Source organism: Macaca fascicularis, chromosome 14, assembly GCF_037993035.2.
Source record: "Macaca fascicularis isolate 582-1 chromosome 14, T2T-MFA8v1.1".
Classification (NCBI taxonomy): domain Eukaryota; kingdom Metazoa; phylum Chordata; class Mammalia; order Primates; family Cercopithecidae; genus Macaca; species Macaca fascicularis.
This window is the reverse complement of record NC_088388.1, coordinates 84,203,827-84,217,636: the sequence shown is the minus strand read 5'-3', so window position 1 is coordinate 84,217,636 and position 13,810 is coordinate 84,203,827. Positions and strand designations below refer to the sequence as shown.

Sequence of the window (13,810 nt, the reverse complement as noted above, 5' to 3'; positions counted from 1 at the left end):
AATGGTGCTGGGATAACTGAATAGCCATATGCTGAAGACTGAAGCTTGACCCCCGCCTTTCAAAATATACAAATATTAATCCAAAGGGAATAAGAGATTCAAATGTAAGCCTTTAAAAACATGTAAGACTTCAAAAATCCTAGAAGACAATCTAGGAAATACTCCTCCTGACATTGGCCTTGGTAAAAATTTTTGACAAAGTCCCCAAAAGCAACTGAAGAGGTAACTTTTAAATAAACCAGATATATAGGGAAGGGAATAGCATTGCAGGCAGAGGAAAGTGTGTGCAAAGGGATGGAATCAGGAGAGAATGTGGTGTAATTTAGAAAATGCTTGAATTGAGTTCAGCTGTGCTTGTGATTGAGTGGTTTCAGCTGGAGTACGTTGCATAGGCATAAGCTGGGATAATTCAGGTGAGACATAGAAAGGCTCTAACTAAGACAGCATAGTAGAATCTCCTGGAAATCAACTGGTAGTTCAGAATTGCCTGGAATTTCAAAAGTTATCTTGACTCTGGTGTTTAATTGATTGGTTTTGGACAACGATTGAAAAGGAGGGAGGCTTCCTTATAAAATGATGTATTGTATTTTAAGGTGGGAGTCATTGCAAAGACTTGCAATTCAGAATTTCATGTTTTAGCAATTGTGTATAATTGACTCTGTGTGCATTATTGAAGCTGTGTGTGTGTGAGAGAGAATCTGGGTGATGGTAGGATCTGCGATATATTCATTTTAAAGGTGTGACCTTTAAAGGATTGAGTGGTAATAGAACACATATTGGATTAAAATCTTGAGTTTGAGTTCATATCATAGTTCTATTCCTTTTTAAAAAAAATTGTAATTTTATCTTTTGGAATCTTACTCTCCTCCTTTGTGAGTTAATATTTGCTTTACCAATATCACAATATTGTTTTGGGGATAAAATGAAATAAAATATTTAAGTCTTATGAGTTTTCAACTCTTATGAAGTACTATACAAATATTAATTATTATAAGAGATATTTTAGGTCAGGCATGGTGGCTCATGCCTGTAATCCCAGCACTTTGGGAGGCCTAGGCTGGTAGATCATGAGGTCAGGAGTTCAAAACTAGCCTGGCCAAGATAGTGAAACCCTGTCTCTGGTAAAAATACAAAAATTAGCTGGGCATGGTGGCAGGCACCTGTAATCCCAGCTATTCAGGAGGCTGAGGCAGAGAATTGCTTGAACCCGGGAGATGGAGGCTGCAGTGAGCCGAGATTGAGCCACTGCACTCCAGCGTGGGCGACAGAGTGAGACTCCATCTCCCCCCCGCCCCCTCCAAAAAAGAAAAGGTATTTTAACCATAAGGGTACTTCTCAACTAGGTGACTGACCCTAAGATTCTGCGATTCACATTTATATTCAGGTACCCACCTAAATCAAATTGTTCCCATTTTTTCAAACATGCTAATGTCATGAAAAAATGATTTGAAGTTCTACAAGACTTTAAATAACTTACAGTATGGAACCTGTATAACTTTCCTAGGAATCTCCCATAACTGCCTACCAACCTGGTGCAAAATTGCTGGTGAAAAGCTTTTGTCAGAGATATAAATAAATGAACAACAAACACTAAAGATAAATTAATGACATTAAATATTTCTGTAGTCTTACTATTGGATTTTAATCCTGTTGATTTTTTTAGGTCATTTACATTATTTCCATGAATAAAATGGCCTATTTTCTGCCTTTGCTATAAATAAGTAGGAACGTAAAGTCTGGAGGGGTCAAGACTAGCTATTTGTATGATCCGGTGTTAGCCTACTGACTTTCTTGTCGTTTTAAGTCTAATTGCCTGCTTTTTAAGAACTTTCTTTCCTTATCATTACTATTATTTTTGAGATCAGGTTTCCACTGTATTGCTCAGGGTGGATCTGAACTCCTGGGTTCAGAGATCCTCTCTTCTCAGCCTCTGGAGTAGCTGGGACTACAAATGCACATCATTGTGCCTGTCTGTGCTTCCTTTTTTTTTAACTTCCAAATTATTTTTATATCAAAATGATCTGTTTAATTGTCCTTCTTCACTAGAATCTAGGATCCTTGAAGACAAGCATTGTGTATATTTTAAGTCCTTGAAACTGTAAATAAGGGATAAGAAACCTTTTCCTCTCTACCTCCTTAGGTTCATTCCCTGTAAATTAAATTGACAAAAGACATAAGAGAAAAACAAACTAAGTTCATTAATGCATACATTGTGTAATTCAAAGGGGTGGTAGGAACTTGGGTTTATGTAGCATTTTAACAAAGAACAGTAAATTTGTAGAGAAGGGACAAGACAAGGAAAAATAGGCTTTTAGGGGTAGCAAACTGTAACTATATGAGGAAACTAATGGAAGATAAGGGTTGTTTTAATAAGATTTTGTTATGTAGATTCTTCTGGAACATCTTTGGGTTAAGAGTCTAGAATTGTCTCCTATAATTAAAAATCATCTTGCCCTTCCTTGTAGAAAAGGTGAGGACAGAGTTTGCTCTTTGTCTGCTTTTTCTCAATTGCCTTCAGCTTGAAATAATCCTTAGGTCAAAGTGGAATATTTTGAGGTGGCATACTCTGAATTCCTTCAGCACACAGAATGTGTTCTTCATATATAACTGTTAAATAAATGGAATGAAAGTATTTGAGAAAAGGAGATTTTCACAGGATTCAGCAAACGTTTATATTTTAAATTTTGTTTGATCAGTAACCATTAGCAAAAAATCAGTAAGCACCCATAATGTCATTAAAAAGACTGAACTGGTCTGTGATTTTTTTATTCAGACATAATGGACTTATAACATCAAACACCTCCTCCCATTCTGAAAATACACAAATGTTTTAGCAGGCTTATATTATGAACCTGTGTTTGCAGAAAATCATGTTTGATTTATTCATTTCTCCTAACACCATTCTTGGAATTTTTATTTCAGTTTCTTTCAAAAGCAATCACATTCTTAACTTAGTCACTGGTATGAAAATAGGTCACTGTGATAGATTCGTCAGAATACAAATGCACAGGGAATTGATATTTGGGGCTAGATCTGACTTGGGTAAGTTCTCATTGTGAAAGTATTATGGAGCAATTTGTCTTACCCACAAATCACTCTATTTTTGATAAAAGATTTACCATCCAGAGCACCCAGGCAAATAAATGGAGAAGTCTTAGTTACAGGGCTCTTAGAAACAGAATATTTATTACAGAGTATTTATTGGTCTTGTATGTGTATAAAAAAATCAAGTTTCCTAATTTAAGGAGATATATTTAACAAAAGTTTAAAGATACTTTTATGTGGATATCCAAAGTGCTGAGCTAAGCCTTATCACCTGAAGCTAAGAAGTCTTGGAGACCTGCATAGGATATTTTAAAATCAAGATGAAATTCAGGTGAGAGGGGAAATATGGACCACAAGAAGAGAAGTAGATACTTGTGGGAAGATACACTAGGCTCTGGGAAAAGTGTGAGCATAGTGTTAGATGAGTAAATGCAAGTCAGGTTTGTGAATTTAATTGGCTACAGTGGAATATATATATATTGGTAGTGGGCAGGGAGGTGTAGGGAGAGCTGGGTAAGAGTTGCATATAAAGTTGAGGAATTTCAACCGTATTCTTTATTTAGTTGAGAAATTTTCAAATAATTTTGCAAGGTGTTATAGAGATCAACTATCTGCTTCAGGAATGTGAGTTTTGAAATGGTGTCAAGCAATGATTTGAGTGGCTGAGACTGGAGGAAGTAAAAAGAACCAGCTAATAATCAAGACCAGAGCTGAAAAGGAGTTGAGCTATAGAGAGAATAGTAGGAGTTGAAAGGAGAGGGTAGACCCTAGAGACTGGGAAGATGAGAAATCTCCATATTCAGCTTTTATGGGGTTCACAATGGGGCATGGTAGGAGTGAGCAGCATGGGCTGAAGTAATTTTCTTGTTCTACCCTGAAGTTTAACGGAGCCCTGGAACTAACCTACTATAATGAGAAGGAGGAGATTCCAAAGGAGCAGGTAAGATGCAGACCTTATCTTCTTTACTCTTAGGGGTTTGGGTTAGAAATATGAACTGAGGCCTATGGCAATGTGACCTGTTCCCACTTTCTTCTCTGCTCTTCCACTGTACTATCACCTTCTGTCTAAGGTTCCTTTTAAGGCAGGACCCTGAAGTCCTCTTAATGTCTTGTAAACCAATACAATTCTAAGTCCCCTAACCACCTGAACATACCCTTCGTGTCCACCAAGGGCATTCCAAAGTTGAGACATAGAAAAGTTCTAATTAAGACAGCATACTAGAATCTCCTAGAAATCAACTGGTAGTTCAGAACTGCAGGGGGATGGGTCAGACACGCCTCACAGCTGACCAGCATTAACATCAACACAGAGACCTTAGGCTGATAGACTCTCTCAGTCTGATAAGAAACATTTACAATTTATTCTTTTTGAAGCCTGCTACCTGGAGACTTCATCTGGATGATAAAAGCTTGGTTTTCACAACCCCTTCTCATACCCCAGACATTCCTCTCTGATTACAGGTCTTTAGATAATTCTTTTAGCTAAGTACCAATGAGAAAATCTTTGAATTCACCTATGAACTGGAAGCGTTCCACCCCCACCCCCACTCTGCTTCCAGTTGTCCTGCCTTTCCGGACTAAACCAATGTACATCTTACATATATTAATTGATGCCTTATGTCTCCCTAAAATGTATAAAACCAAGTTGTAGCCTGACCACTTTGGGCACATGTTTTCTGTATCTCCTAAGGGCTATGTCAGGGGCCATTGATCACTCTTATTTGGTTCAGAATAAATTTCTTCAAATATTTTACAGAATTTGACTCTTTTCATCGACAGCATCTACCTTAACTCTGAGAGATCCTTTGGAATCATTGTGTCAAATTCTAATGTTTATACACTTATCTATATGATTTTTTTTTTTCCTCTTTCTTCATTTTATGCCTTTGTGGTCCTATCAAATATTACCAAATATCCAGACAGTAAAGAAATAAGGGAGTTAAATCAGATATTTATTTTCTATAATTACAGCAAAGCCTACCTACTCACAGTTTGTAGCAAAAGCAGTAGCAGTTTTCACCTTACTTTATCTGGTTACTTCTTAATTTCATGCCTTAAAGACATAGACAACTGAAGTAATAGTATGAGCTAAGTCTTTTATATGATCGGATGTTCAACTTACCTCCCTGCTGCTTAATAGAAAAAACATTGAGATATGAGTCATCAATTAGCTGTGTGACCTTGGGCAGATCATTTAACTTCTCAATGCCTTAGTTGCCTAGCACTTAAAGATTGTAGTGAGGGAAAATAAGGAGATAGTAGATGTGAGAGTGCTTTGATGGTTTTTGATAGCAGATACAGAAATGCTGAGCATTAGTTTTTGTTATTCTTGTAGGCCTGATTGCTACAGATTTTCAGGTTAGATTAAATTACTCAACTAGAGATTTGTTGGTTCTCCTCTCTCTAGGCTTTTCCTAATATTAATGGTTATTTTCCTGTAAGTCAGCAGTCAGTCCTCAATGATCAGCAAATCTGTTGTGATGGAAGAGATAGAAATGGATCTCAGACTAAGTAGAATTTCTAACTCAAAACCCATTCAGTTTTTACTATGTTTCTGCCTTCATAACTTTTTATAAAGAGAGAGGAAGACAGAGAGAGAAAAAAGAGATGGAGAAAGAAAGGGTAAAGGGAGAGGGAGAGGGACTGAGTGGAAATCAGAGGACTGTTACTAGTCACCTTCAAATCTCGATTGGGGAGGTCAACATCTGGGAAGGATGAATGACTGATCTCAAGAGCAACTGAATCCAAAGATTTACATTTTATCTGTGACTAGAGGGTTCGAGGCATACTATTCTTTATTTTTAAAGTTTATATCTACATCATGAATGGATATAGGGGATATATGGTGGGATATATGGATATATGATGGATAGAGGGGGAGTGTAAGAAAATAGATAAAATGCAATGGAAATTTCGATGAGGGAGATAATTTTCACAGGTAGATAAGCAAAAACTTTTCATTTAATTAATCAGTCATTATTTTATATAGCCATTCAAGAAATATTGAGACCTTTTTCCGTGCCAGGCAATGGAGATATAGCAGTTAATATAATAGATGTTGTTCTCTCATGGAGCTTATTATCTACTAATGAGATAGCTCCCAAATGACTAATAAATTACACTTTTGGTAAATGCTAGGAAGGAGAAGCACAGAGTACTTCAACATATAAAAGGAGTGACCTGGCCGAGTAGTGAGGGTATGATAAGTGTTCATAGAATAGGTGATATATGCGTGGGACCATTTTTTGAGGCTTGAGCTAGAAAAGTTCCAATAATTTATCTGGTTCACAGATTGTTTTCCTAGGGCATAGAATGACAAACTTATTTACCTTTTTTACCTAGCCAATCAGTGTAATATTGAGCAGGGTACTCTTATACAACAAGGAATAGCCTTCACTTCACTTTATATACCTGAAGAAAATTTTCACAAGGGACACCTTACTTCTGAGGAGGTCTTGGCTGAGACAAGGGAGCTTACTTGTTGGGGTTGATTTACCCTTTGTATTGTTCATAGGATATTAACAATACTTTACCTTAAACATGTATAGGATTTAAATTATTAACTGTTTATGAAGTTATTTGTGCTCCATACATTTGTGAATATTTTTAATAAATCCTTGACGTAGTGAGTTATAATTACTCGTTTATATATTTATCTCTTCCTCTAGACCTTTGATCTACTGAGTACTTAACATAGTGCCTAAAACATACTAGACACTCATTATTTTCTTTCACAAATGAGTGAAATAATATATAGCAGTAATATTTGTCTACCAAAGATATTTGGTCTTTGCAAGCATCATTCTACATGCTGGAGATCTAGTAGTTCATAAAACAGGCCAAGTCTCTACCTTCATGAGGTAGAGATGAGCAACTAAAAATAAACAAGTATTGAATGTGCTATAAGTTTTATTGTATTAATTCAGGCGCTCCAAGAAGCAAACACCTAGACAGAATTAGATGGTATAAGAATGAGATTTACAGGGGGAGATACCCGAGAAAGATAAAGGGGAGGGAATAGGACTAGACAGGAGAGCCTTCAGGCTATTATGAAGGTCTGAAGCCTGTGGAATGGAAGGGAGAAGGAAGAAGATTTAGGAAAGAAGAATCTCAGATTGTAGCAGTTTTAAGGAAGTTTCAGCTAAGTCAATGGGTAGTTCCTGAGCCCAAGTTGCCTATTAGAGGAGTCCTGAGTCATCAGGAATAGTCTTATAGTATTATTCCTGCTGTGCTCAAATAGTGGCTGGGAACATCTTGGAGAAGGCTTGGCCTCAGAGAACGCAGAGGTGAATACAGACAGTTGGGACTGTCAGTCAGTTTGCTCCTCAAGAAAGTTCTTTTGAAAGAGATGAGTGGCTTAGTTCCACCACTGCCACGGTTATAAAGGAAAAAAAAGTATAAGAAAACTGTATGAAAAATGAGATTGACATTTTAGATAATTTGACCTGAGAAGGCTTCTTGAACATGATAACATTTGGATATAGATCTGAGTAAAATGAGGGGAAAACACCCATATGGATATCTTTGAAAGGAGATCTGAGGCAGAAGGAAATACAATACAAAGGCTCTGAGGGAGAGGATGTTTGGTGTGCATGATAAGGAAGGAGAAGACAAGTGTGTTTGGAGCACAGTGAGTTAGGGGGAGAGAGATGAGACATGAGGGCTTATTCATCTGTTCAACAAATATTTATTACCTGCCTCCAATATCCTAAGCACTACTCTAGGTACTTGGAATATGGAAGGGAATTAAACAGACCAAAAAAATGTCTTTACTGGGTTTACATTATAATGGGGAAGACAGATGATCAACAAGATAAATAATTAAGTAGATTATGATCAATGTTCGGGAGAGAATAAAGTCGGGATGCAGGATATGAAATGGTGAGTGGGCAGAAAGGATGATGAGGGCAGGTGTTATTGAAAAAGTGACTTTTTAATGAAAACCTGAAGAAAGTGAGAGCTCAAACTAGGCAGTTATGAGAAAGGAAGATATTCTATGTAGGGAGCATAAAAGGTACAAAGCCTCTGAGGGCAGGAGTCTGTTTGGTGTGACAGAGGACCAGTAAGGAGGCAGTTGAAAAGGAGTCCATGATTGGAAAGAGGAGATGAAAATCAGAGCAGTATTGGAAGGCCAGATTATAAAGAAATTTTTGGATTATATAAATGAATTTCAGTGAAGAGACTGCTTTCTAGGCCGGGCATGGTGGGTCATGCCTGTAATCCCAGAACTTTGGGAGGCCGAGGTGGGTGGATTACTTGAGGTTAGGAGTTCGAGATCAGCCTAGCCAACATGGTGAAACCCTGTTTCTACTGAAAATGCCAAAAAAAAAGAAAAAAAAAAAGAAAAAAGTTAGCTGGGTGTGGTAATGTGCTCCTGTAATTCCAGCTACTCAGGAGGCTAAGGCAGGATAATTGCTTGAACCTGGGAGGCAGAGGTTGAAGGCCTGGGGACAGGGCAGGGGGCAAGTCTCTGTCTAAAAAAAAAAAAAAAAAAAGAGACTGATTTTTTTTGTGCCCATAAGTTACATTAAATCAGCATTGTGTAAACAATTCTGCTCCCTGGTCTTTGATGCCTTCTTTTACCAGCCCTAGTACAAGAAGAATCTATACTGGGGCAGGTTGCTAAAAATCTAAGAAAAAAAAATCAACAATGATGTTAGCTTGGAAACAGAGAGTGGGGAAAATTGAACTTAACTAAGTATTTGTATTCAGGGCTAAGGTATTGCATTTTAGAGTTGGAAGGCTCTCAGATTGAACTAGTGTGATCTTATTTTTATTGATGAGAAACAGGGACTGTAGAATATAAATAGAGACCAAGGCCATAGAGCTAGTTAGTGGCAGATTTAGGACTAGAATCCTTGGGTTCTAAATTCCAGATCAATGCTTTTTCCCAAACCACAGCCACCTCTCAATATCAGTGCATGAACCCAGTGTACTTTCAAAGGACTTACATATTGCAGGAGGGTAGATAGGGGAGTACAGTTGAGCTTGTTTTCTTACATAAACCTTTTTCCTTGAGGACAAGAACAACTGAAGGACTCCTTCTCACCTCTCCCTAGAGAACCCTTCTATCCCTCCCTTGTTCGCAATTGCTCATTTAGATTATAAACTGATTGAGGAGGGAGTGTGCTGATTTTGTGGTTCACCTCTTACTAGGGCCTCCCTGGTCCTCTGGTAACTGATCTTATTTGACTGATAATTGCAAATCATCATATAATGTTAATAATATTAGTCCCTAACTGAAATTCATTTAACCTGGCTCAGCAGACATTTTGTGCATGTTATAGCTCCCTGTTGGGACCACTGGGGCTGATCCAGGGAAAATGTAATCAGAATGGGCTTAAATGGAAAGAACACATAATAAGACTTGCTTGACACTGAGGTTTTGAGTGGCAAAACTGCATTCTAAAATGCTTAGTTACAATAGGAGGTCATTGTCATGATTCCAAAAATATTATATTGAAATTATGGGTTTTTTTTTCTGCATGCCTTAGCTATCTTAACAAAAGTATCTTAGTATACTCTAATATATCAAATATAAAATGTGGAAGACAGAGTGAAATTTAAAAGTTATCTTAGCCATATATGTGCTCTTGAGGACATGCTATCCTTTGTCACAGTCCTTCAGTCATTTTGTCATTTATTCTGAAACTGTATGATACGTGGAAAATATTCTGGGCTTTGGAGTCAGTCTAACTTCCATTTCTGCTTTGTTGATGACCATCTGTGTGATCTTCAGTAGGTTACTTAACTACTTTGAATATGTTTTTCAAGAATGAAATGAACATCTATTTGATATGGTTCTAACAAGAATAAAATTAGGTAAATTCTATAAAATATATAATGCCTGTCCACAGTAAGCACCCCATTACTAGTAGCTATGTACTATTACTAGAGGCATACACACAGTATGCCCCTTCTGGAAACTCAGAAGAGGTAGAGAGTGCCTGGAAGGACTTCTTGGAGGAGGTTACTTTTGAAATGGGTTTTGAAGGATAAAAAGCAGTTTACCAGATGTAGAGGGCATGGAAGGGCAATCAAGCAGAAGGAATAGTTATGTTAGAGTTTAGGGATAAAAAGGAGGCTGGAGAGAGATGAGTGAGTGAAACAGTCCGTATAAAATGTGATATAATTTGGGTAGTGATAAGAAAGTTCCATTCCCACCCTATTTATAAATATCTCCTTCATCTAAGTGCCAAAATATGAATTTGTGGATATATAAGCTTTCATTCTTTTCATACTTCTTTCAAAATGCAAATATTTTCTCAGAATATAAAATTAACTCATTTACATAAAATTTGACACATGTAATGTGTCTATGTGCAAATGTGTTTTGTACCTTTTGAAAGATAGAGCATGAAAGATAAATAGGATTTATACTTGTTTTAAATAATCATCAGTACTTTAGAGAGAATTTGTTGAACATGATATGGGTAGATTGGAAATACCTGGGAGGCAGGCTGGGAGAGTATGGCTTTTGCTTCACAGTTCTGCCTTTGGCTAGCCCTCCTCTTAGAAAAAGAATGAAATTGTTTATATAGTCTAAGAAGACATCTGAGAGGGTAAACTCCATTTTCCATCCTCATTAGCACAATATATGTAGGGTTGATGTTTGACATAAAAATATGAATTATGGATGAGCAATAGGGATGAGATGTCATGATAAAAATTTAATTACTATACACTAAATTGCTGATGAGACAGCAAATTGAATATCACTGACAAGTTGTCTCAACAGTGAAATGTGTTTGATGAAATGTCCAGTCGATGATGAGCTAATGAATTATACCATTAGAACTATGATAACTGTAGCTATGAAAAACAACTACCCAGAGGAAATTGAAGTTACATGAATGAATCTTTGAAAATGTTTTTTTTAATAAAAAAAAAAAATACATGTGATGACATTGGACTTGAAATTTAAAAAAAAGATATGCATTTTTTATTTTATTTTTTTTTTAAGAAAGAGTTTTGCTCTTGTCACCGAGGCTGGAGTACAGTGGCATGATCTCAGCTCACTGCAAGCTCCACCTCCCTGGTTCAAGCAATTCCCCTGCCTCAGCCTCCCAAGTAGATGGGATTACAGGGGCCTACCACCATGCCCAGATTAGCACTTTCTAACCAGTAAGAAGGAATAGAGTAGAATCTATTTCATTACAAATTCAGGAGATTTCCTATTTTATTTTGTTTTACTGAAGTGTAGAAATATTTGTTCACATTTATTGGGATTTTAAAAAGCAAACCTTTATTATTTATATACACTGTACTTGGTGCTTTCATATTCATTATATCAAAGAAATATCAATAACTCAATTTTTTGCCATAAAGGAGTTTGAGACTTCAAGTGGCTTCCTCAACATTACTGGCTTTGAAGGGGCAGAGCTAGAATTCCAACCCAGGTCTATCTGGCTTCAAATTCTTAGGTTTTCTACTATGTATTAGTCTGTTCTTGCATTTCTATAAAGAAATACCTGAGACTGAGTAATTTATAAAGAAAAGAGGTATAATGGACTCATGATTCCACATGCTATACAGGAAGTATGATGCTGGCACCTGGTTCTGGGAAAGTCTCAGGGAGCTTCCAATCATGGCAGAAGGCAAAGGGGGAGCCAGCACTTCATATAGTGAGAGCAGGAGGAAGACAGAGATCAGGGAGGTGCCACACACTTTTAAACAACCAGATCTCATGAGAACTCATTATCCTGAGGATAGTATAATAGGGGAAATCTGCCCCCCATGATCAAATCCCCTCCCACCAGGCCCCACCTCCAACATTGGAGATTACAATTCCACATGAGATTTGAGGGTGGGGGTCACATAGATCCAAACCACATAATACTAAAAAATGTTGTGTCTATTGATTATGTAAAGGAATACAAATATTTTGCTTTATATTTGAAAAACTTTAGAACAAAAAGATTGGATCTTGAGTAAGTCTTAGAAATCTTTTTGATACAAGGAGAAGATATAGTTGAATAGGTAACCACATCCCACTCAGATCTCTTTCTTTGCTAATACTTATTGTCTGGGTCAGTCTTTCCTAATTGGGCTGCTCATTTGAATCCCATAGGGAACTTTTATTTTTTAGGTTTTTCAAAATTCATACATAATATTACATATTTTGGGGATACATGTGCTATTTTGATACATGTGTACAATGTGTAATGATCAAATCCAGGTAACAGGGTTATCCATCATCTCAAACATTTATCTCTTCCTCGTGTTGGCAACAGTCCAATTCTCTTAGTGCTATTCTGAAATACATACAAAATTAATGAGTGTTAACCATAGTTATCCCACTATATTATTGAACACTGTAACTTTTTTCTTCTATCGAATTGTATTTTTGTACCTATTTACCAGCTTCTCTTCAACCTCCTTTGGCTTATAACCTTCGCAGTCTCTGGTAACCCCATTATACCTTCTACTTCCATGAGAGCTGCTTTTTTTTAGCTCCCAAATATGAGTGAGAACATACGTTATTTATCTTTCTGAACCTGGTTTATTTCACTTAGCACATGACCTCCATTTCTATCCATGTTGCTGCAAATGACAGAATTTTATTTCTTTTTATGGCTGAATAATATTTCATTGTAATATATAATGCGTGTGTCTGTATATACACACGTATATATGAATTATATATAACCATTAATTCACTGATGGACGTTTAGTTTGTTTCTGTATCTTGGCTGTTTTGAATACTGCTGCAATAAACATGAGAATGCTGATAGCTCTTTGGTATACTGATTTCCTGTCTTTTGGATATATACCCAGCAGTGGGATTGCTAGATCATATGGTAGTTCTATTTTTAATTTTTTGACAAAACTTCATACTGTTTTCCACAGTGGCTGCACTATACATTCCTATCAGTAGTGTATAAGCATTCCCCTTTTATTGCATACTCATCAGCATCTATTTTTTGTCTTTTTGATAATAGTCATTTTAACTGGGATGAGATTACATGTCATTGTGGTTTTGATTACATCATTTCCATGATGATTCGTAATGTGCAGCATTTTTTCATATATGTGTTGGCCATTTGTATGTCTGCTTTTTTTTTTTTTTTTTTTTTGACACAGGCTTGCTCTGTTGCCCAGGCTGGAGTACAGTGCTGTGACCATAGCTCACTGCAGCCTTGAATTCCTGGGCTCAAGCAATCCTCCTGCCTCAGCTTCCCAAGTAGCTGGGACTACAGACACATGCCACCATGCTTGGCTAATTACAATTTTTTTTTTTTTTTTTTTTTTTGGTAGAGACAGTGTCTGGCTTTGTTGCCCAGGATGATCTCAAACTCTTGGCTTCAAGTGATCTTCCTATCTTGGTCTCTAAAAGTGCTGGGATTACAGGCATGAGCCTGTATATCTATTTTTGAGAAATATCTATTCAGGCCTTTTACAATTATTTTCTCCCGTAGTGTAGGTTGTCTCTTCCCTTTGTTGTTTGTTTCCTTTGCTGTGGAGAAGTTTATTAGCTTAATATAATCCCATCTGTCTGTTTTTGCTTTTGCTGTCTATACTTTTAAGGTCTTGCCCAAGCAACCTTTGCCCAGACGAATGTTGTGAAGCATTTTCTCAATGTTTTCTTTTAGTATTTTATAGTTTTATGTTTTATATTTAAGACTTTACTCCATTTTGAGTTGACTTGTAGTGTAAAGTGAGAGACACGGATCTATTTTTATTTTTCTGCATGTGGATATCCACTTTTCTCAGCACTATTTCTTGAGTAGACTGTCCCTTCTCCAGTGCATTTCAACTCTGTTGA

At 36.8% G+C, this 13,810-nt stretch overlaps 1 protein-coding gene across 11 annotated transcripts in view; it reads left to right on the top strand.

Moving 5' to 3' along the window:
- Positions 1-13,810, top strand: part of DLG2 (discs large MAGUK scaffold protein 2) — a 2,233,585-nt gene that overhangs the window by 453,466 nt on the left and 1,766,309 nt on the right. For 8 of the 11 annotated variants that reach the window (XM_065528807.2, XM_065528814.2, XM_065528813.2 and 5 more), the window contains one exon: positions 3,926-3,985. The exons of the other annotated variants lie outside the window; for them this stretch is intronic. In XM_065528807.2, coding sequence (XP_065384879.1) covers positions 3,926-3,985 — 60 coding nt within the window. The remainder of the gene's footprint in view (positions 1-3,925; positions 3,986-13,810) is intronic. 11 annotated transcript variants of the gene reach the window in all.